The 24,702-nt window shown below is 33.5% G+C and overlaps 1 protein-coding gene across 5 annotated transcripts in view; it reads right to left on the minus strand.

Moving 5' to 3' along the window:
• The window catches only part of LOC125650172 (ceramide glucosyltransferase-like), a 44,016-nt gene that overhangs the window by 13,538 nt on the left and 5,776 nt on the right, over positions 1-24,702 (minus strand). For 3 of the 5 annotated variants that reach the window (XM_048878202.2, XM_048878199.2, XM_048878200.2), the window contains exons 2-6: positions 14,775-14,907; positions 9,718-9,833; positions 5,401-5,542; positions 3,133-3,235; positions 1,437-1,538 (exon numbers count right to left, since the gene is read on the minus strand). In XM_048878202.2, coding sequence (XP_048734159.2) covers positions 1,437-1,538; positions 3,133-3,235; positions 5,401-5,542; positions 9,718-9,830 — 460 coding nt within the window. In that variant the 5' untranslated portion in view covers positions 9,831-9,833; positions 14,775-14,907. Of the gene's footprint in view, positions 1-1,436; positions 1,539-3,132; positions 3,236-5,400; positions 5,543-9,717; positions 9,834-14,774; positions 14,908-17,032; positions 17,135-24,702 lie in introns of those variants that run through there. The other 2 variants (XM_048878201.2, XM_056139259.1) reach the window with 2 other exon arrangements.

The following is a 24,702-nucleotide window of genomic DNA, read 5'->3' on the forward strand; positions in this document are numbered from 1 at the left end:
TTTGGCAAAAATAGTGACATTTGCATGAAATTAGGAAAAATGTTCTCTGGATAAAAGAAGTAGGGAGAAAACCAAACCATTGCATCATATATCAGGAATAATTGGACTCCTTCTGACTTATATTTTGGTCAAATCTTACCTCATTTAAATAAGCAGATCAGCAGAGGCCAAAAAAATAGGTTTACTAAACAATTTCGAAGCACAAATTGTAATCTGTGGGCCGCTTTCATGATTTATGAACATTAAGGGTACCCTGCTTTGATTTGTTTTCATCGTTTGGGAATTTAAAAGCAAAAATTGGGGAAAATACCAGTTTTTAGCATTGGGAATGGAGCCTTATTTCAGACCCCTGCAGACCCTAATAAATTCCCCGAACATGTATTACTGAATGAGAATTTCTGTGTACGGAATACATGGACTTTTGCCCATACTTTCGAAATTGGTCGATTTCATGGGAGGACTGATTTTCGATGTGTGTTTGTGTGATTGAGGAGTTTCATTGTATTTTTTTTATCATATATTCAAAAAATGTTTCAGCACCTATCATTGTGTTGCTACAAGCATAGCAAGAGGACCAAGGACACCACTTTATGCCATTTATTATTTGCTAGGTTAAAGATCCATAACTCTTCCAAAAATAGCCTGGCCACAAAGCCTGCAAACTTGTTCTGTAATCCATTGATATGTCAAGTATAAATTTTCAATTCAATAGCTGCAGAAATTAGAGAAAAAAAACCCAAAACAACAAATTATTTTACACCCTCCACCCTTAGATCCACTATAACTTTAAGGAAAACAATTGGATCCTCCTGTCCCTACAATATGCACATTTGCAAATGGCATTTAAGTATTGTACAAAATTTCAAGTCTATCAGATAAGCCATACAGGGGGAAAAGCGTTCGCAAGCTATTTTACTCCTCCATCCCTCTTAGATCCACTATAACTTTTACGAAAATAATTGGATCCTCCTGTCGCACTAATATGCACATCTACAAATGGCAATGAAGCATATTGTACAAAGTTTCAAATCTATCAGATAAGCCATATAGGATGAGAAGCGTTCGCAAGATTTTGTGACAGACAGACGGATGGACGGACGGAAAGTACAAAAACAATATGTCTCCCCCTGAAAGAGGGGAGACATAAATAATTACCCCATATAGTGAAATGTCACAAGTTTCAGTCAATAGTCACACTCACCAGGAAAAATGAAAACCCTTGGGGGACTTAAACTCATGGTCTAAGTGCAGCAGCACTGAACTAACTAGCTCTACACGTGTAGCAAAATCTAAGAGGACCAAAAACATGACTGCAGATATCTATGTATTGTATTTTGAAAGATTTCAATTAAACCCAAATAGTCATTACTTCTTCACAAATGCAATATACTTGTGAATATATGCAAATTATAGATCAAGAATATCATTACTCTTACCTTTGATACGACTTGTGCTAATCCAGATGTTGGGATATTTTGCATTTTCGTATGCAGGAGCCATGTTAAAAACCATAGGATTTATAATGCCTTCTTTTCCACCTTGTATTATGAAAACAATAAGTATGCATTTAGATTTTATACTGTATCAGCAAACTTGCACATAAACACTATATATAAATATACCAAGTTTGTCTGACCCTACCCCAGGGATCCTAAAATTGACATTTTTGGTAGAGGCCTTCCTGCTCTACATCACTATGCATTTAGTTTTTCTTAAACATGTGTGCATGGTTCTAGAGAAGAAGACTTTTGAAAATTGGTAAATTTTGGGCAGTTTTTGCCCTGCTCCTAAGGCTCCAGGGGTGCAGGAATCCTGAAATTTACAAATTATGTCCCCTTTCTTCCAAAGATGCTTCATATCAAATTTGAAAAGAATTGGTAAGGTAGTTATCAAGAAGAAGTTAAAAATATCTATTGTTCGGACACAATAATTTACCATTCTGGCCCCACCCCGATACCAAAACCCCTACCCCTAGGATCATCAAATTTACAATTTTGGTAAAGGACTACCTGCCCTTTCTAAATATCTATTTAGTTTCAATTTAGTATCAATCAGCACTAAAGAAGATGTTATTTAAGTATTTTACACATAAACATTACATACTAAGTTTGGTCTTACCCTGGGGTCAGAACCCTACCCTGGGGATCATGAAATTTACAATTTTGGTAGAGACCTTCCTGCTCTACATCACTATGCATTTAGTTTTTCTTACACATGTGCGGTTCTAGAAAAGAAGATTTTTGAAAATTGGTTAATTTTGAGAAGTTTTTGCTCCGCCCCTAGGGTCCCAGGGGTGCAGGAGTTCTGAAATTTACAATTTATGTCCCCCTTGTCCCAAAGATGCTTCATACCAAATTTGAAAAGAATTGGAGTGGTAGTTATGAATCCATGGAAAATATTGACAATCCTTACAAGTAAACAGCTCACCTGAGCAGTCATTCTCTTGTTGGTCACTGACATCATGGTTAGTAATTTAGAATAAATGACTTTTCAGACATAAGTAGACTTGTGCCTGACGAATACGCCATTGCTAACCTTTATACCATATTTCACAGAGCATAAAATTACAACTGCTTCAAGATACACAAAGTACCAGTAATTCGAATTCATCATTAGAAAATCTTTAAACTTGGAGATTTGATATATAGATATATTAAATAAGTGTTGCATATACTGGATGTAATTATATGTACTATGAACAGTAAGTTACATTGTAATGTACATGCACACAAGATCAGTTAACAATATATCTTCCAAAGAAATAAATTCTTTTCAGAAATAAATTACATTTTTTGAAAATGCATGAGGGTATGAATTGTGATGCTTCACGTTGACATACTTTATGAGCGTGTTTGCTCTTCATAAAAAGTACATTGTCAGCATAAAATGTCACAGTTCCAGAGGAAACTTTTAAAAATTATCACGTGCCATAGGAAGTGCTGACAGATGGACGAACACAGTGATTACTATATTGTAAATACTTACACTATTAACTTCTTATCATTAACTTAAAATATATATATATGAAATACATAAATACATGTAGATACATGTACATCTGAAATACATCCAATTTCACGGTTAAGTCTATTATCATGCTATAAGCAATATATAATTCCCATCAGAACTTACCAATAAAGAGTCGAGTATCTACATTAGGGTATTTTTCCTGCAGCCTTTGAACAAGATTAATGGCAGGATCCTGATCATCTGGCACGCAAAACAGGAGTTCAAACTGCCAAGAAAAAGATAACAGACCTACAATGTATGTCAGCACAAAAGCTAAGTGTGCATGTATATATATATATATATAAAGAGAGAGAGAGGGGGGGGGGTGTTCAAGATTTGTACAATAATATAGCAATGCAATGTACAAAAAGGTCACATATGGTACATAAAATTTACAGCAGCATAGTAGCTAATAGTAGTTTTTTCTCTGTTTTTTATACATGTGCAATACACGTATCAACACTTCACTGCGAGTTATACATCCCTTTGCGGGGTCAGCCAAAGGTCAATCGGTGAAAAAACCAAGTTTTCCTTCTTTACCTTACCATATGTAAGATGTTATTACTTTGAATTTTTGCCAATTACCAAATTTTCATACTAAGTTAATGGGTTGCCCCAGTCTGGGGCATTATTGTAGTTGACTGCAATTGATGGAAAAATAACAGATGTCAAAGGTACAGATAGGAAAATTACAAAAGCCAAGTCGTAGGAAAATACGATTTTTATCCTGGAGATGGCGGACAAGGGACGTAACTTTCGCGAAGTGTTGATAAGTGTATTCTACTAGACAATTTCAGAGACAATTTTAAATGATTCACTATCATCGCAATTTCCTACACAAGCAAATGTGCCTCACATGAATTTCACAGGAAAATGTTAAACATAAATTTCACGTGAAAAGAGCATCAAATGTGAATTCACACAAAAAAATTTCATGTGAATTGCTGATCATGTGAGATTCATGTGAAAGGTTTATGTGAAGCGCAATTCACATGAGGCACATTGGCCTGTGCATAGTGTAGCACAATATGGTCACAATTTATGTGTATATCTATTGTGTGATTATTCATGGCCTGAATTCAACCCCAGATTTTTTCTCTCAGAAGAGGGCCGGTATCCATTTACAGTGAATTTCTCAATACTTTAATATTTATATAATATTCAAAATTTCTTCACTTAGGGCAGTTGTGTGTGTGTGTGTGTGTGTGTGTGTGTGTGTGTGTGTGCGCGTGCACATGCATGCGTGTGTGTGTGGACGTGCGTGTATGTGAAAGTAAAAGCAGTTTAAAGACAAAACACACAAAGGATGTTATGAATTTTTCAGACACGTACTTGACATAATTCCTCCACTATATAATTGCACAATAGATTTACACATTTGTACTACTGAGACCTGCCTAATGACATCTTAATTTCTTTCAATGCTTTGACTTATAGCATTTAGCTACAATATCTAAACATGCTCTGCAGATCTGTACAGTTACAAATTAGATGACTGCAGTCATCAATTGAAAAGAATGCTTTACATGTCATTTTTTCCCCCTTCGTTTTAGTTTACTGTTTACAGCTACATTATGTAGCTTCTGTGATGATTATTTGGTTTGAAGGGAATAACTTAATGCTGTTGAAATTCATTACTAGTAACAAAGCATACCAAAGGTACAAAAACCATCTTCAAAACAAATATCACATGACAAATAGTTTGCATTAAAAAAAAAATATGAAGATATTTCAAAATGCTCAACCTTTGATAATCACTGAACCATTAATGATCCCAATCAGAGTTCAAGCATGTTTAAATCATGTTTGTTTTTCAAATAATTATTTTGTGTATATAAGCAGGCTAGTATTTAAACAGGGAAAATAACACCATATCCAGTAACAAGCACAAGACTGAATTTTTCTCCAGTTTAGTTCTAGGCTATCGGTCAGTTTACTTTCATGTTGATCAAGTGCTATAATTCTCATACTTTCACGTCTCAAACCACAATTTTCCAACTGTGGTATATTTGAACACATTGTCAATATTCAACTTTAAACTGAAAGCAATTAAATGGCATTTGTCAACTGCATAGAGAAAAGTTTTTGAACTTTCACAAATTTGTCTTATAGAGATAGAAAAGTAATTTTTACTTTTCTGAGATGATTATGAATTAAATTTGAAATGTCTTATAATATGTTTCACTCTACAAACTGCATTTACAAAGGACTACTGGAAAGTCCCATTACATGATGTACAAGTTTAAGGTAAGATCAAGTAAGCAAACATCTGCTAATACATGAACCTGAATGTTTTCAGAACTCTGATGTTGGAAGATAATTGCATTGTTTCTCAAAATCTAATAAAACATGGATCTCAAACTAATCAAAATATTGAAATTAGAAGCTTACATTGGGGAATTTCATAGTAAAATGGCTCTCGAGATTTTCTTCCAGCAGTGGGTCCACTCCCATTAATGGCTTAATGACAGACACCCCCGACAAATCTTCATCAAATGAGATCAGGTCCGACTTTCGGTACAGAACACATTTCCTGGAAGAAAAATAATACAATGAAGTCAAAAGAAGTCTATATGGTAATCTGAAGGATAAACAATAAATCTGTATGGTAAATGAATTTTAGTCTTGTATAGACTTCTATGATCGAGCCTCACTAAAGATCATTTATCTTAATCATTATCTTGCAGCACTGGAAGAACGTACATATTATGCAAGATGACTGAAAAACAACAAACCAATGGTTATACTGCATGTATTTCACTTGTTTCAAATGAATTTTCAAAATATTACATGAAATTCTTTGTTAATTGTAGATTTGTGTAGTTATTTTGAAACTTTTTCCTGAATATCATGTATAACAAAATCATATTCAGCAACTGGAAACTATATCATGTTTAATAAAGAAGTAGTTGTGATTATTATTGATTATTCGTCCAAAAATATCAAGGTGATGATAGAAATCTAATACTCTCAAGGTATTTAAAGAGTTGAAACCGGTGCATTGTACTACAAAATATTCAATTTAAAAATCTAACATAGTAGGTTTCCAATAAAAAAAAATGTACAGCACAATTTAATAAGCCTCATGCAAAAAAGTACAATATAATTGAGGAATAAATTTTCAATTTTGAAAATACATGAGAGTACACACAGTGATGCGTTAAATAGATCTGATTGTACAAACAGTGATGTGTTATATAGATCTGATCGTACAGTGATGTGTTATATAGATCTGATCATACAGTGATGTGTTATATAGATCTGATCGTACAGTGATGTGTTATATAGATCTGATCGTACAGTAATGTGTTATATAGATCTGATCGTACAAACAGTAATGTGTTATATAGATCTGATCGTACAAACAGTAATGTGTTATATAGATCTGATCGTACAAACAGTAATGTGTTATATAGATCTGATCGTACAAACAGTAATGTGTTATATAGATCTGATCGTACAAACAGTAATGTGTTATATAGATCTGATCATACAGTGATGTGTTATATAGATCTGATCGTACAGTAATGTGTTATATAGATCTGATTGTACAGTGATGTGTTATATAGATCTGATCGTACAGTGATGTGTTATATAGATCTGATCGTACAAACAGTGATGTGTTATATAGATCTGATCGTACAGTGATGCGTTATATAGATCTGATCGTACAAACAGAGATGTGTTATATAGATCTGGGCCCGGTTTTTCGAAAGCTGGTTAACTTTAACACAGTGTTAACTCGGTGTTAACTTCTGTGTTAAAGTTAACCATGTGATTAACTGTTTTTCAAAATGCGAGTTTGCGTTAACACTGTGTTAACGTTGTGTTAACTTTAATCCACCTCCAGTACCTGTGTTAAGTCTTAACACAGTGGTTAAAAATGGCCGCCTACTTCATTTTCTGTCCGCCTCGGACCAAAAATCATGAAAATTTCAAAGGCTTAGACATTCTGAGGTGTGTATTGATGCTGAACTATGACGGTGTTTTGTTTATGTTGTCATAAATTGATATTTTCGTCAAATCTCATGAAATTTACCTAAGGGGAACAGCTAATGGAAAAAACTAGTACAGTTGGATGATGGTGTTACACTTTGCTGTCAGTGGCAATATCTTGCACGCATCTATAGATACTTTCGGCAGAAACTTTCAAAAAAGGGGGGGGGGGGTGTCAATAAAACTCGTATTATATTCACTTATATGAAATCCTGCAACAGGACCCATGCTTAAGATGTAATTTTACCTAATTTTTGGCTTCCAAATGTCAAAGTGTATGCAGGCCCTTAGTTCATGATGATAATCTCCATTGAAACACCAACTTTAAAAACACTATCGTCTGCACTGGCCTTGACCTTTTGAAAATCCCTTGTATCATTCACAACTGATTCAAATGAAGATTTGCATGCATGAAACGTACATACATGTATTTTCTTTTTTGAAGGCTGTCTAATAAGAACAGTATTCAATTCAGGCTAATACAGAATAGTTGTTAACACAAACTTAGGAAGAAGAGTTTTTCATTGTTGATATTCTAGATTATCTCCCTTAGTAGAAATGGAGTGGTGGATCAAGTGTTATGTTTAAAATAAAAAGAATATTAAAATAAATAAATGCATAAAAAGTACATAGATATAAAATGCTATAAATATGTATGTGAGCAGACTATCATAAGGTAAATTTATTTATCATTTTCTTCATGAATATCTTTAACTGTTTTGGGGAAAATAAGACTTTAAAGAGTATTAAAAAAAAAAAAAGTTAGATATTCTTAGAAATTTTGAATTTTTTATAGGCTAGCATCGTCGTTAAACCCCTCCCATAAATTTTGTCCAATTATGAATCAAACAATATAGAAAACCATGTTTTATTTCCTAGTCCAAAACATGTAGCACCTCACCCCATTATTTCTGACAACATACGTTTACTGTTATTTTTACATGCAAAGTCTGACACCCCCCTTCCCCGCTTCTTCATATCATAGCACCAGTGATTGGTAGTTGAAATGTAAGCTTGAACTGAACCCGTATATTTTACTGATAAAGGATGAAACCGACCCCCTCCCCCATCACGCAACTTAGGATTTTAGGTTCGGCTCGTACAGAACAACTCATTTTAGGAGGGGGGGGGTGTATAAATTATTTTGTTTTGGCTTGTCAAGTATTTTCAGACAATTGTGAAGTCAACTTGTTCGACTCCCTATAAACCCCCACTTTGATAAACTATGCAATGAGCCTGCTTTCTACAACATAAGCACCGTTTTTCTCAACTAGGCTTCTAAAGGCCTAGTATATATCATTATATCCAATACCTCTATGATTATTCAAATTGAATAGACTAATAAATGCATTTATACAAGTATAAGTGCATGGCTCACAGTCACTGTCATGTATTTTGAAACAAAACAATACATGAACATTTCATCAGCTATCTCCCACAAACAAGACTTTTATTTACTCCTGCATTCTTATTGTTTACATAGGAAGTACATGTGCATTATGGGTAATCAAATGATTAGCAAGTGGTTAACTCGGTTAACACAGTGTTAACTAATCAATGTGTTAAATTGCTTTCGAAAAACAGAATTTAACCATTGTGTTAGCTAATCACTTGGTTAGGAGTTAACACTGCGTTAAACTTAACCACTGTGTTAAAGTTAACCAGCTTTCGAAAAACCGGGCCCTGATGTACTATTATTTCATCAAGTACATTGCATTGATATGAGCATTGTTTACAACTGCAGCGCATTCATAAGGAAATGGCTATCATTACAATTTGTGGAAACATTGGAAATGTAAATATTATATGGTATCAAAATGGCATTATTCAACGCCTGCACTGACCTTTTCCTAAAGCAAAACTTGTAAAAATTGTTCATTTCCTTGCTCTCTTTTTTTCAACAACTGAGCAAAATTTGTTTGAATTATATACACATATATGTATCATATATTTTTGCAAGAATTATAAAGGGAAGAGTGGTTTAATTTCATTTTAAGAATTAATACAGGTACACTGTACAAGTGTACCATGAAATGACATGTTATGTGTGTACTTTTTTGGAAAAGACATTTTTATATACCTTATTTTGATTTTGTGACATATCTCATACACGTGTTCAGTTCATCATTTGTTTAATTGACCTTCTGCCATTCTCCATAAACAGTACCTTGTGGTAATTGATCAACAATCATCATACATAGGGTTTTGAATTGTCATGGGTTATATCAGCTTATATTAGTTTATTGAAAATATAATATATAGAATGTTTTATTGATCATAAAATGCATTTATTATTTGATAAGTAAGGATCCTAGAATTTGTAATTTTTCCATGCAATTTCTAATCAATTACTCAATCCCCCCCCCCAAGAGAATTTTTTTTTTTCAATTCAACATTGAAATTTCCCTCTGACTAGCTTTTTTGTGGCAAAATAAGAAATGACACAGTTCACTAATTTGACACTGAATGTTTGAAAGTGAATGATCGCTAAAAATCTACAAAAGTCAATCCGGTTAACATTCAGTTAGTTACTATGGAAAATGGAAGTGTGACAAAGTTCAAAAAGTTACATTTTAGTTATACATGAAAATGGCTAAATCCAGAAAAGTTACTTTTTAGTTATAACTATTTTGTTCCTCAAGGCCTATAGGTATAAGTTATACTTTAATTATAATTTAGTTATAACATTTTTTAGTGTATAGATATACTTACGCTCCTATAAATGACAGAATAGATATAGTCCAGAAGACAAAGAAGAAGATAATGGAGACCACGGCCAGGAAAAAGAGGACGTAGTCCAGGCTCTGTGCATCTAGGTGGTACATTTTCTGAAAAAGTTTGTACAATTCATTTGTGATTAAATGTATATATGTCCAAATTAATTTCTTAGAGTGTAAGAATTGCTCAAATAAATTTTTTTGAAATGGTAACACGTACATTATACATCCTAGTTGCTTAGATATCTACATAATATTAACAAATATGTACTTCCTCTGACTCACAACAACATTTATACAGTAAGTATACAATCAACATCTGTCTACAACTCATTGGTCCTGCACTTTGAGGTGGATTTTTAAAAGTCTTACAGAAAAAAAAACCCTGACCCTGAATACACTTGGATCTATTTGATCACACACAACGATAAGTTGTTTGAAATACCTCAACTGTAATAAGTCCGACAGTTCTTGCTTTAACACACAATATGTTATTCTATGAAGTACTGAATAACCCATTCTACATATTTCTTCAAGCTTTATATACCATATACCATTACATAAAATTAATTTTGTTTCATTCAAAGTTCCAAACTGCATTTTCATGCCAAGAATGTCACAGTGAGTAAACCCAATGTTCTAAATATATTGTGTAAACAGACCCAACCTGACTCTGGGTCTGCTTTTGAGTTTGCTATGTGTCAACCTTTAAGCAAACCCAGAGCTTATACCCTGTGAGTGCATGAATTCCTAGTAAAAGCAAAGTGAACCAAGCTGACACAATAGTTTTTCCCCCTGTTAATATCAACTTTGTAATACAGACTGTTTAACAGTGAAGAGATACTCATGCTAAGAAAATTACTTCAAGATTTACTGATTATCGTTCTTGATATCTTGATTTCAAGTTAAGAATCAATAAAAGTGCAGATATCGATCAATGACATATCATCATACAATGTACCAATTATATTTTTGTAAATACACGAGTTTGTAATGTTGAGGACTAAAATGAAAATGAATTAATTTTTCAAAAGATGTTAGATTCACATGTATTTATAATGCATGTAGTGAGTGTGCGAGCTGATCGATGCATAACATCCAATTTTCATGAGATGTCATTGTCCCACTGCCATATTTTTTTTCTGGTGACAAAAAATTCTGCCAATTCTATTTTTTTTCTTTATTTTTTTAATTTTAATGTTTCATCCTTTTTCATTTCATTTTTCCATATGTTCAATACAGCTTTCCTGTCGGCATTCTTTTCGAAAATTTCATTTACGGGAAAAGGAGCGGGGCAGGGTCGGGGGTGTGGCAGGGGTGCAGGTGTCGATTTTAATGGATGAAGACTACTCTAGGGTGTACTTTAGATTTATCTTCAGTGAATTTCATGTTTAGACAAAGGACTTGTAAATATTGAACATGGTCTACCATTCATAATGAGTACATTAAATTACAATACAGCTATCATCCTCTGCTTGAAGTCAGGAAAGCTGTAAATGTTCTGGTTTTTTCTTTTGTCTTTGTGACATACGTAGGTATGTCAAATAAAACTGGTATGGCATCTTATTGAAGATCTAGCTTTCTACAGGCTACAGCTGCACTTTCTGGTTAAATCGGAATGCATGTATTTCAAAATCAAATTGATATGCTGTAAAATGCTTGGTGCACTAAGCTTTGGAAACTCAGCGACTGTGACATAGTCTCAGCATAGATCTCCTGAAGTTTGGAGGGAATTAAAGGCAAGATCAAACATTCAATGTCTGATAAACTTAATTCATTAAGTTTATCAGACATTTTTTACAATTTTTACAATGGACCCTCCCGCCCCCCAAAAATTATAATTAACAAGAGATACTATATGAGCAATGCTCACTAAGAATACCCTCCACTTACCCCAATCTCCCAAAGGGTGTTGTTAATAGAAATAAATTATCTCTTTCCTGAGTGTAAAAAAGAAAAGGCAAGACAAAACCTTGGGTAGTCTCTTCTCTAGGAGTGCCCTTCACCTTTGACCTTTTGACCCCAAATTTAATAAGGAAAATCTTTGTCCCATGGGTAGTCATACATGTATGTATGATATGATGACTGTAGGTGGAAAGGATATTGCTTTAGAGCCCAGAAACCATATTGCTACTTCGATGTCCAGTGCGCTTGACCTTGGACCTTTTGACCCTAAAATCAATAGGGAACATCTTCGTCCTATGGGTAGTCCATATGTATGATATGGTGACTGTAGGTGGAAAGGATAAAGCTTTAGAGCCTGAAAACCATATTGCTATTTCGATGTCCAGTGCACTTGACCTTTGATCTCAAAATCAATAGGGAACATCGTTGTGGCATGGGTAGTTCATATGTATGATATGGTGATTGTAGGTGGAAAGGATAACGCTTTAGATCCCGGAATCCATTGCATCTACAGACGGACAGAAGGACAACCCGATTCCAGTATCCCCCCCCCCCCCTCTCTCTCTCCACCTCACATGCACAACTTTGTTGAATCATCAAATACTACACTATCTACCTTTCCTACACATATGAAAGTGTACATATAGTTTATAAATGTACAACTAAAAGTTAATTCATTCCAAAAACTGGTGTCATTGATGTCGGAAGATGGAAACTACCTCCTCTCCAGTAAAGTTCTACTTGAATTTAGACATCTAATCATCCGACTTTGATCTTTTGATCTCCACCTTAATTAAGCACACCATAACTGTGATCACTGACTTCTAACATAATAATGATAATATTCATTCATATGTTGATTCGATATATCCCTGTGAAACCGAAATAAAAAACACCACAGAGTCGTCCACTTCTGCTTCATACTTAGATATTTTATTGAAAATAGAAATTAACGGCAAACTAGCAACTCAACTTTATGATAAATGGTATGATTTCAGCTTCTTCATCGTCAACTTCCCATATTTATGTAGCAATATTCCATTATCACCTGCATACAGTGTTTATATCTCTCAACTGATTCGATACGCAAGAGCTTGTTCTGCGTATGATCAGATCTTAAATCGAGGCAGGCTATTGACAAACAAGTTGATGGTGCAGGGGTTTCAACAGTCTCATTTAATTCACAAATTCTATGGTCGTTATAACAATCTAGTTTTCCAATACAACCTATCTTTGGCTCAAATGCTGTCTGACTTGTTTCATACTGTGATTGTTAAGGCCTTCTTAACACACTTATTTTGACTACAGATAACTTTGTTTGCCTGATTGGGATTTAGGGCTCATGGCAGGGGTGCTTGCTCCTGCTAGGCACCTGATCCCACCCCTGGTATATCCAGGGGTTCATGTTTGCCCAACTCTCTATTTTGTATTGCTTATAGGAGTTGAGATTGATCACTGTTCGGTGTTGTCATGCCACAAACAACCTTTTTGATAAATAATACAGTAAAACATGTTTTAACTCAATTTTTGTGAAGAGATATTTGTTTCCCTTTGAGAGGAAAATGACGAAAATTTTATTGGATATGACAAAGTTTAGTATAAATAACAAACTATTTTGTGCTGACCTTAGAGCATCCATGTTTTACAGTAAACAGATAGATTAAATTACAGTGAAACTTCTCTAAACCGGCCGACTCTTGGACCGAATAAAACGGCTGGTTTAGAGGAGTGGCCGGTTTACCGAGAATTTAGCATTTAGAGACATTTTATCTCAATATTCACAAAGTAGGTACTGTTCACTTTGTTCTGGTGATCTATGATCAATTATCGGTGGAGATCAAATTAGTCTGTTTGTACCTACAGGTAATTATAAATTCTCGCTGAAATCATCTAATTTTAATCTGAAAATCAATAACAGGATACTTAAAGAAAACACAGAAGCCCATTATTGCAACTCCTCTTACCTATAAACACTCTGTTTACATTCATCTCTTATATCATTAACAAATTTGTTTTGATGTTTTTGAAAAGTACAGTTAAGTAAATATGAAATTGTAATTTGAATATTTCTTAGGAATTATAAATCTGTGGAAACCAAGAAAATTAATTTATCTATCAATAATTATCATTAACACTCATGGGTTTGTTCTTTATTAACTACCACTTATATCCATGCGATAGTATGGTGCAACAATATGGCGTTTGATACGGTATTCATTCAATATGTTCCCAACTGGGTTTTTTTTTTTTTACATTTTGTACAGAATTTGGAAGGATCACTTGGATTAGTCAAGTGTCACTTAACACCCATGACAGCACAGGAAGACAATAGAAATTATAGAGGGCACTGGTGTTTTTCACATTTCTGGTTGATAATTTTCCACCTGGCCAGTTGGTCAGTCAACTTGCACGCCTGGCCGATTTTGATCCCCTAATTTGGCCAAAATTTTCTTGTTTTCAAAAAGTGGCCAGTATGATAAGGGTAAATTACAAATGTTTGTTAACAATTGTACTTTAAAAAGTGGCCGATGTCCGGTTTTGTAAGACTTTCTTAGTAAGGTTAAATGTTAAGGTTTCTGCCAGGACTTTGAAAATCGGCCGATATTCAGGGAGAACCGGTATTATGAGGGGCTGGTTTGGAGAAGTTCCACTGTATATTGTTACTGTTTAGAATAAACAATCCAACATTTCATCAAAATGGGCTTTATTGATGGCATCATAAACAAAGGGAGTTAAGTCATCATATAAGGGAACTTTCAATTGACTGTATAGAGTAGAGTATATATATCTACAGTAATTATACAGGAATATAACAAAATTCTTCCGAATCGTGTCTCCTAGCTATGACCTTTAATTGTAATAGTGACCCATATTCCCTTTTTTAAATTTAATTTTACAACACTCGTTATATTCAATAATTTTCTCTCACATCCCTGAAGGAATCCACTTCTTTTAAGGATCACCATATCGTACGTATTCATAAAGATGCATACTTTAATATTTCCTTGAATTTTGCTACTTGATTATGATGTACCAATCAAATTGACACATGACTAGTGGTTTTACATCAACAAATGAAACAAGACTTCTGGGGGTTGACGAAAACATTTAAGTAATGTAAATAAAGGATGTGAAACGCCTTCTTACCACTTCTTCAAACAAAAACTGCAAATCTGCCCAGCTAATGATGGAGATGAATATCAGTATCTATACATGAAGAAACTCAATCTTCCTTTAACATCATACCAAATGATGTGTCTCTACTGTCTCATTCTGCTTGCTGAAATATTAAGGGAAAAAATAATTCAAAACCTGGCTTTATAAAAGGACATATTGGACCTCAGGTTATATAAATGATATATCATGCATGGCCACAGTATATATCTACACCAATAGTCTGATGGTACAACAAAGATGCATGCAGAACCACCTTAACAAAGAATTTCTATATATACATGTAAATCCTGTAGACTAAATTTTCTACACAATTGTTAATCAACATGGTTTTACTTCGCAAATTAAAAGCTGCACAATCACTTGAGAATGTACATTGATTGTATGATGAAATTCTACATACATGTTTATATTTCACCGACATCTAAGTTTATATTTCACTGACATCTAAGTTTATATTTCACTTACATCTTAGTTTGTAAATTTTTCCAAGTATTAACAGGTAAAGAGAAATAAATCAAGAACAAAAAATACACACATTATTTCTATATTCACTCTACACTTAACAAACTTGGAAACTGTCCAGGTAGGAAAGAAATCCCATCAACTTTATTAAAGTGAAAGTAAATACTGGTAAAAAACAGTAAATAAAATTCATTTGTGTGGTTTAAATTAATTAGCGTAATAGCTAGCTAGATATTCGAATGAAGTTACAAAATTAAAAGTTTTTGAAAGATTTGTACAATTCCTTCTATGATCTTAAAATATTTTCAGCATGCACTTATATAACTGCCACTATACAAACCACCTTGTAAATCAAATATCAAATATTCTATACAGCTGTGTGCTAATTAATTAATGCATAAAAAATATTCTACACATTAGATACATTCTGTCATAGATGAATGAACTATGGTAAAAAAAAAAAATGAACACTTGGTAATACATACCTGAATTCCTAGTCAATGAAATACCTCAATATAATTCAAATGAAGCATGACACTCGACAGGTTAATCAATTTTAACTCATGTAATGAGAGAATATTAATCATTACTTTGCAATGGTCTAGATATGAAACCTTTCAGGAGCATGTTACCCCCAAAATTCCAATATATAGTCACTATGAGAGACTATACATTCAACTGGTAATGTCATATCTGTGTCTATTGAACTGATGATAAGAGTGGGTTTGAGATCTTTCACCTTGTCTGAGTCATTGAAAAAAGGGGAAAACAGATGTCATAATGTTACAGCTGTTATGTACACCCTTAATGATTGAGAAAGTAACAGTCAAGATACTGATGACCCATGCAAGGATACAACTGACAATTTTGATTGAATTCTTAACATATCAGGTTCTACTTTAAAGCAATACAAGCTGTAACTGACGGAAAATAAAGTAAAAAATAAAAGAACAAATAGTCAACATATATGTGATTGAATATATATAACTTAATAAAATCAGAGTGAATCTGAAGCAATAAACCCGTCAAATCAGCAGAAACATGCAGAAACATGCCAATTTTATAGAAAATTCATGATCAAAATTTCATTTGAGTGGCACATTTGCGTAATTATTACCTTTTTACACTTGCATAGTATTTCTAGTCATTCATTAAACGATGTAATATTTTAAAACAAACGACATGCGTAGTTGCTCGCGTCAGTTTCCGTCTATGTATATGGCCTCGGTCTCAGCAACCCGATTATGTTCGGCAATCATCGTTCCCATGTCCGTGTATAGGACACAATGGCGGTTTATATGAAACACTAATTGTAGGCGTGCACTCAAACAATATTTCTTTGTTTATTTTGCAGAATTTTTCTTCAGATCTTGGGGATTATATTAGTTAAACCGGTAGGTGTTATTTGGTGAATAATTAGATAGTTGAAAAAATACCGTTAGTTACAGCTTGTATTGCTTTAAAGCTGCATGCTCTAGCTGACACTTATACAACTAACAAGTTGCACAACACAGCTAGCAACCTACATATAGTGTAACAAATCATAGGCTCGTTATACTAGATCAGCTAGACTCTTGTTTTTATAGATTGCTGGCTCGGAATTCAGCAAATTTAGCTCCCTAGTGTATTAAACCTACATGGGCCACACAACTTCCATGGCTTATTTTGATAATAAATTAATTGTAAATAAAAACTAACTAATTTGAAAATTTCAATGGTAAATTGTTGTAATTTATATAAAATATTTTCCCCGAAAGAAAACCTACCTCAATCTTGCTTAACTATCTGTACAGAATTTGCACCCCTTTAAATGAGACACAGGAATATGAGAAGAATACACATTTCCTGTTGGTAATATAATTACTTATGAAACAAGTAAACCTCTTCCTGACAGAAACATACATTGGTCACCCTTCCTGTATCATTCAAAAATGTTATGTAAATCATCATCTTTTTCAGTGAAGTGTACAATGCTGCATAAAGTGAATTCACTTATGTTCATAAGGCCCACGGGGCATAACGCGAGTTCCCCAGCAAGCGACACCTTCCTCATACAGAGATATATATCATGATCGATTTAAGACACTCTTTGAACCACTTTCAAATTCACCTTGGACTTGATGCAAAGTGTTGGTAACCCTGCTGAGAATCACATACAACATATTATATCTTTCTTTCAGTAATATTTTTGGACCATGGACAAACTTAATTAGCTGAGTCTTAATGCTTACATGTTGTTTGTAAAATTCTCACTGCAGGGACAGACACTGGTTTTCATTAATTGTGATGCATCGATCTATATTTACATTCACTAAATCTTTTCTCTTAGATTTCCTTTGAAATCTACATTGCTTTCATCATACAATGAATGCATGTTTGTGGCAAACTAGTTCATCCAGTATTTTAGTACCACCTGTCCATGCATGTAATCATGTTGTTATTGGCTGTTTTGTTTAAAGTAATGAAATGGTCAACAATACAATATTTCAGTACTTAAATCTAGTTTATATTTTTTTTTTAAAAATTTAAAAACAAATATGATCCCCTATTGTGGTCCCACCCTACCCCTGGGAACCATGATTTGAACAAACTTTAATCTGCACTATGCCTGGAAGCTTTCATGTAAATTTCAACTTTTCAAGCCCAGTGGTTCTTGAGAAGATTTTCCCTATATATTTGCATGTAAAGCCTTGATTCCCTATTGTGGCCCCACCCTATCTCCCAGGGGCCATGATTTAAACAAATTTAATTGAATCTGTACTATGTCAGGAAACGTTCATGTATAAATTTCAACTTTTCTGGCCCAGTGGTTGTTGAGAAGATTTTTAAATGACTACCACCTTATTTTTGTGATTATTTCCCTTTTAATTAAAGCTGTATGACTCTTCATTCAATCAAACTTGAATCCCCTCACCCATGGATGATGTGTACCAAATTTGATTGAAATTGGCCCAGTGGTTCTGGAGAAGAAGATGAAAATGTGAAAAGTTTAGACAGATGACGGACAATAAGTGATCAGAATAGCTCACTTGCGCTTTTAGCTCAGGTGAGCTAAAAAGTCAGGAAAACTTAAGATTGTGGCATATAGACAAAGGGAGATGAAATTAGTATAGTGACTTAAGTCCTCAGGAAGTTCAGCTCTGCTGGCAAGGGGATGATAAATGTCTCACTACCTTTTACTGTTTTAATGAAGTTAATAAACAGTAAATATATATCAGTAAATCATAAACCATTTTTTAATGAGTGTACTATGAAAAATTGCTGAATCTTTTCAATGCTTTAGTGTATTGAAAGTTCCTAACTTTAACCGTAACGTTGACAAATAACAAACCCCATGATAAACCTTATAAACAAGCCATCTAAGGCTGACTCACATGTGCTGTGAGTAATCTTCAACTATAACATTATTTGGATATAAAGTATACCCCGGTAGTTCCATATATAAAGTAGTGATCTCTATTAATTTTCCTACATATAGTAACATTGAAAATTAAATTTCACTGAAACGTATCTACCTATAACACTTATATAAACTAAAAAGTATCAATTTCTCAATTAAGACCCCATTCAGCTCAAGTCACTAATTATATAGCAGTGTCCATGATTTGATCAACCTGTTCCCTTTTAAGATAAATACCGATCATGGTAGTGTAGTGGTAGAGCGTTCACTTCATAACCAGGAGGTCGTGAGTTCAAGCCCCGCTCATGCCATGGCTGCGTCAAACCTAGGACGTTAAAATATGTAGTGATTGCTCCTTCGCCAAACACTCGGCATTTAGAAGTGAGAATCACGGGTCTTTCTGATATGACCTTAAAAACGGAGGTCCTGTGTCGCTGCAGGCATCAGCATGATAAAGAACCCTCACTGCTACGGCCCTGAGTGCTAGTATAGGCCTAAATTTGTGGCACTTCACCTACAGATGGTGACATCTCAATGAGTGAAAAATTCTCAACTGGATGTAAAAAAAACAATCAATCAATCAAAAAATGTCCAATAAAACTTGAAATACACATGGCATTCCAGTTAAATTTCATTATAAGTCCCCGCCCACTGACATCAATCATTTGCATGTCAGTGAGAAATTTACACCCAGTTGTGTGTGAATGGGAAAATGAACACATTGGAGCTTTAAAGGGTTTTATTATCAGTCTGTCAGAAAACAGATGGAAATGTACATATTCTGGTAAATTCATCTCTTTGGATTGAAAAGTAATATTGTCACGATTAGAACATTCTTACACATTTTGTAGGCCATGCACTTTCTATTTTCATGTATATAGTATCGTATGACACAAGTATCAGCTAGGTTTACAGTTTTTAAGTGCCTTACAAACAACATCTAGAAACCCAGCCCTTAGTATCGATTACAGGTACCAGTCTTAGTGTGTATATTAAGTTATAATCAAATATTACATGTACCAGTCTTAGTGTGTATATTAAGTTATAATCAAATATTTGATACATTAATTAATTTCATATAACTTTGGTTACGTGCAGAATTGCATGTTTTGTTAATACCCGTGTACAGGTGTAATTTAGTTGAAAAACTTACCCAGTCTTAGTATGAGCAATATTGTAACAATTGTACATCATTTAATTTCATGGTCTGGAATAACCACAAAAATAATAAAAGTTGGTACTAAATGAAAAAAAAATCATGAAACCAATATTATTACTGGATAGATATCGATATCATTGTTATTCAATAAATATATTTGATTTTAACATGAAACATATTAGGAGGATATTATCAATTTTTTCAAATTGCAAGTGCTGCAAATTAAGTCTCGCCTTAATTAAAATGGAAATTTAAAAAAAATTGGGTTTATAGATCAATCTTTTTTTATTATTGACCAAAAAAAAAATTTAATACAAAATTTAAAAGGATAAATCAATATAGGCATTTTTAAAGAATCGGTGTTCTGTTTGGAAATATATTTATAAACCAAATTAATGAACTCACAACATTTGAATTACTTCCAAATCCTCTCTTAATTTGTGATGTCTTGTATGATAACTTACAGATTTGAAATACACTTTTGGGGTAAAAATATTGTTAATAATGGATAAAATGATGCAGGTTAGAACTTTTTGATGAAAAAATCCTTTTGCCATAAAATGTTACAGTCCTTCCCAAACTCTTTTAAAATTTGAATCTACAAAGATTATTTCAACTGGGTAGGTTTAAGGAATAAATGTATGATATGTTTGCATGGACCAATAAAATAAGTATTGAACAAGTACTTACACAGTATAAAGCATCCTGTACAAGAGTTCAAAAGTTGCATGAGCAGCTAATTTAAACTTCCTTAATGATATAAGTTTGGTTAATCCTCATTCAGATTTTGATCATTTAGTACATTGTGTCAATTCAAGCAAGTGTGTGTTGATCTGAATGAGTTATCTCAACAGAATTCCCTTAAACTTGAAATCCATCCAACTTCTTTAAATCATAGCCATTCCTCCAAATATTTATCATGTCAAACTGCATATACCAAGTCTTCTGGTCTGTGACTGGAATTACCAGTGTCACAACCAATATTTAAACTTCATGCAGTATCATTGTCGATCTTAACTGTGTTACCTGAACTCATAATTACAAAAACTGCAGTATAAATTATACTCATACACAATTTTCTAATACACATATATAGCTTGACCATGGCCATTAACAAACAGATCAAACACAGAAACTTGTGTGAATCATGCTAGATGTTGGTGTTCCTTTTAACCAGTGACATCAATCACATATATTGTCAATTTATACACCTTGCAAATGATATACTGTAGACTCCTAAATATACGTGAAGAATTTTATTATCATTAAATTAAGCAAAGAAGCTGACCACTCTCAACATAAAATGACTCACTTTTATCTATATTATATTGCTGAAATAGTCTTTAGAAGCTCTTCATGATCAAAAACACCATGATCTCATGATTTAATTTTCACTAGTCATTTTGTGATATTAAGGAAGTTAGCTCCTGCATGAGCTTTTGAACACAACTGTGCATGATGTTACAACTAAGCATTTACTGGTTCAATACACTGATCCCACTGGTGCATATTTTGTGGAAGAAGGATTTATTAATCAAAAAGTTCTAAATCTGCATGATTTTATAGTTTCTTTCTCATCCAATATATCTTCTATTTTTATACTCCTATACGCGTATTTCAGTTTTATAATTTATGTTAGTACATGTTTCACACCTCGAACAAAAGATTTTTGCATGTACCAAATAACTTGGTACACCCCAAGTCCAAGCTTCATGCATGCATGGCTGGGTACCCGTGCCTTTGTATCTCTAATTATTAGACCAATAATTGGTAATAATCAAGGAAGGGCGTTAGTCACACTTTCTGAATACGGCGAGTCAGTTACTAGACTTGGTATGGAGCATGGAATATTAAAACAAAAACACCAAAATTTGGGTGGCTTGAGTGACCAAGAGAAACGAGAACAGACTATCTCTCTCTCTGTCTCTCTCTCTCTCTCTCTCTCTCTCTGTCTCTGAGATATCTGTTATGCCCATGGCCATTACTAATACTTCATGAAAATAGTATAGGATGTGTTCTCACCATCTCGTGTTCGGGCTTCAGTCAAAAAGTGATACATTCAGCAATCTATCATTTGAAACAAATTTAAAAGACACAGAGACAGTTTTATACCACTCTATCAGCATATTTTTGTTGGTCACCCATATAGTGTTTTTAAGATCATTCTCAGAAATAATATCTACGAAAGACATGAAAGTATTTTCTATCATGCCCAAAAATGTCCAAAACAATAGTTTTAGTAAGTTCTTAGCTTAAATCCATTTGAAAAGACATGGCAGACACTCTTGAAACATGGATGAGGATATATTGAATGTGTACGAAAAACCTAAAATACTTGAAAACGTAACTCACTGTGCACCCTCACCTGGCTGTTGGATACAAGTAAACTCCCCTTGAAAGCACAAATCATCAAACCAGCCAATACAAAATTGCACCAATCAAGATAAATGCTGAATCTTGATTAAAGGATAAAAATACGGAAGAGTTATAATAAATTAGAGACCACAAAGAGTTTTCATTTCTCATGTGAAACATGTACTACATGTAAGTATGTTGTTAAACTTTTCTCTCGCCACTTCGCTCCGCACCAAATCTCTTGGTACTCCAGAAAAGTTTATATACCAACATATACATACTAGTAGTTGAGACTTGGAACTATAGTTCAAATATTGAAATTTATTAATTTGGTTGTCAGATATATTTTTCAAAACAGAATCTTAAAAAAGCGTAAATTAATTTACTCGAAATTTTATATGTAGATTTGGAATTTTCACCAATAATTTAAAAATTTGGTTTCTAACCCCCATTTTTTTTAGTTCCATTTTAAAATTTTAAGACTAGGCCTTGAAAATTATGTGAAATTTTAGAAATTGACATTACTCCTAATCTGTCCTTTTAAACTTTCAAATTTGATATCATGGAGTGCAAAAAGGTCTGTATTTATTCCTATTACTTGTAAAAAACTTTTCTAAAATCTGTATTGTTAGAAGACATGATTATGTACCCATTCTATGTAATGATTGATTTGTGTTGCTTATGTTGTGCTGACGCCAACACACAAATCAAGTTTAATTAAATAAATTTCAAGTACAAAAAGGTCATAGTTTTAACAAACTTTAATCTGCACTATGTCAGGAAGCTAAATTCATCGAAATTTCAGCTCTTCTGGGCCAGTGGTTTTTGAGAAGATTTTTAAATGACCCCACCCTATTTTTGCATTTCTGTGATTATCTCCCCTTTAAAGCGGGCATGGTCCTTCATTTGTACAAACTTGAAAGCCCTTCACCCAAGGATATTTTTGCCAAGTTTGGTTGAAATTGGCCCTGTGGTTCTGGAGAAGTCGAAAATGTTAAAAGTTTACAGACGGACAGACAGATGATGGACATCAGGCAATCAGAAAATCTCACTTGAGCTTTCAACTCAGGTGAGCTAAAAACACTTGATTAAAATGTAGAAAATGAGTGTAGTGTCTCTTTTTAAAGTGTTTTGAAAGTACTCAGCTTTCAGCTCTTCTGAGCTAATAAACAGATAAAGATTGTAAAAAAAAAAAAAAACAAGATGTGTTTGTGAAACACAAATGCCCCAGATAATGGCCAATTCCGAAGATGGCCAAGATCACAAGGGCAAATATCTTGGTATCAGTAGAAAGATCTTGTCAAAAGAAATGCTCATGTACAATATTAAAGCTCTAATATTTACCATTCAGAAGTTATGACCAATGTAATAAAAAAATTAAAAGTAGGTCAAATGTCAAGGTCAAAAGGTTCAATACCAACGGAAAGGTCTTGTAACAAGGAATACTCATGTGAAATATCAAAGCTCTATCACTTACTGTTCAAAAGTTATTAGCAAGGTTAAAGTTTTCAAAAAGTAGGTCAAACTCAAAGGTCAAGGTCACGGGGTCAAAAATGTTGATACCCACGAAAAGGTCTGGTCACAAGGAATACTCATGTGAAATATCAAAGCTCTATCACTTACTGTTCAAAAGTTATTAGCAAGGTTAAAGTTTTCAAAAAGTAGGTCAAACTCAAAGGTCAAGGTCACGGGGTCAAAAATGTTGATACCCACGAAAAGGTCTGGTCACAAGGAATACTCATGTGAAATATCAAAGCTCTATCACTTACTGTTCAAAAGTTATTAGCAAGGTTAAAGTTTCAGACAGAATGACAGATGACAGACAGGACAAAAACAATATGCCCCCCCCCCCCCCCCCCCCCCCCCCCCCCCCCCGATCTTCGATCTCGGGGGCATAAAAATTAGTTCAAACCAATGAAATATACTGTTTAATATTTTCAAACAATTATAAGCTTAAATATAAGAAATTATGAAATTTATCAATAAATGTTATCAAAGTTTGACCAGAATTAGCACATGAGTCTGTACAAATATTACAATTATTTTTCTACTGAAATAAAATGAGTATTAAATAATAGCTGGTCCTTTTCTCAGAAATTTTATATGTATACATACATCTAAAGCTATAAATGAATATGTGAAATAAATATTTGTAACCAATTCTTGCTTCAATATTTACGTTTTAATAAATGATGGTCCTATTCTTGTTTTACAATTGTTTGAATAAGAGAAGCATCTTTTGTTTCAAACAATATACATACATGGGTATTGTATGGGAATTTGTTAAAATCTGGATTGTTTTAAAGTTAATATTAAAAAAAAAAACCCACACCCAATATCATCCTCAAATGAGCAAGACCTTGTATATACATATATGTTTTTATGGATGCATTCAGCACCAAGCAAGACCCCGAATTTTAAGTCACTTAATTCAAATCCACCACTTCTAAAGTAGATCCCATCACAAGTTCTTTTAATGCAAATTACCACTAAAAGCTTTTTTAAAACAAGTACCTAAAATA

The sequence above is a fragment of the Ostrea edulis genome, chromosome 5, assembly GCF_947568905.1.
Source record: "Ostrea edulis chromosome 5, xbOstEdul1.1, whole genome shotgun sequence".
Lineage (NCBI taxonomy): Eukaryota > Metazoa > Mollusca > Bivalvia > Ostreida > Ostreidae > Ostrea > Ostrea edulis.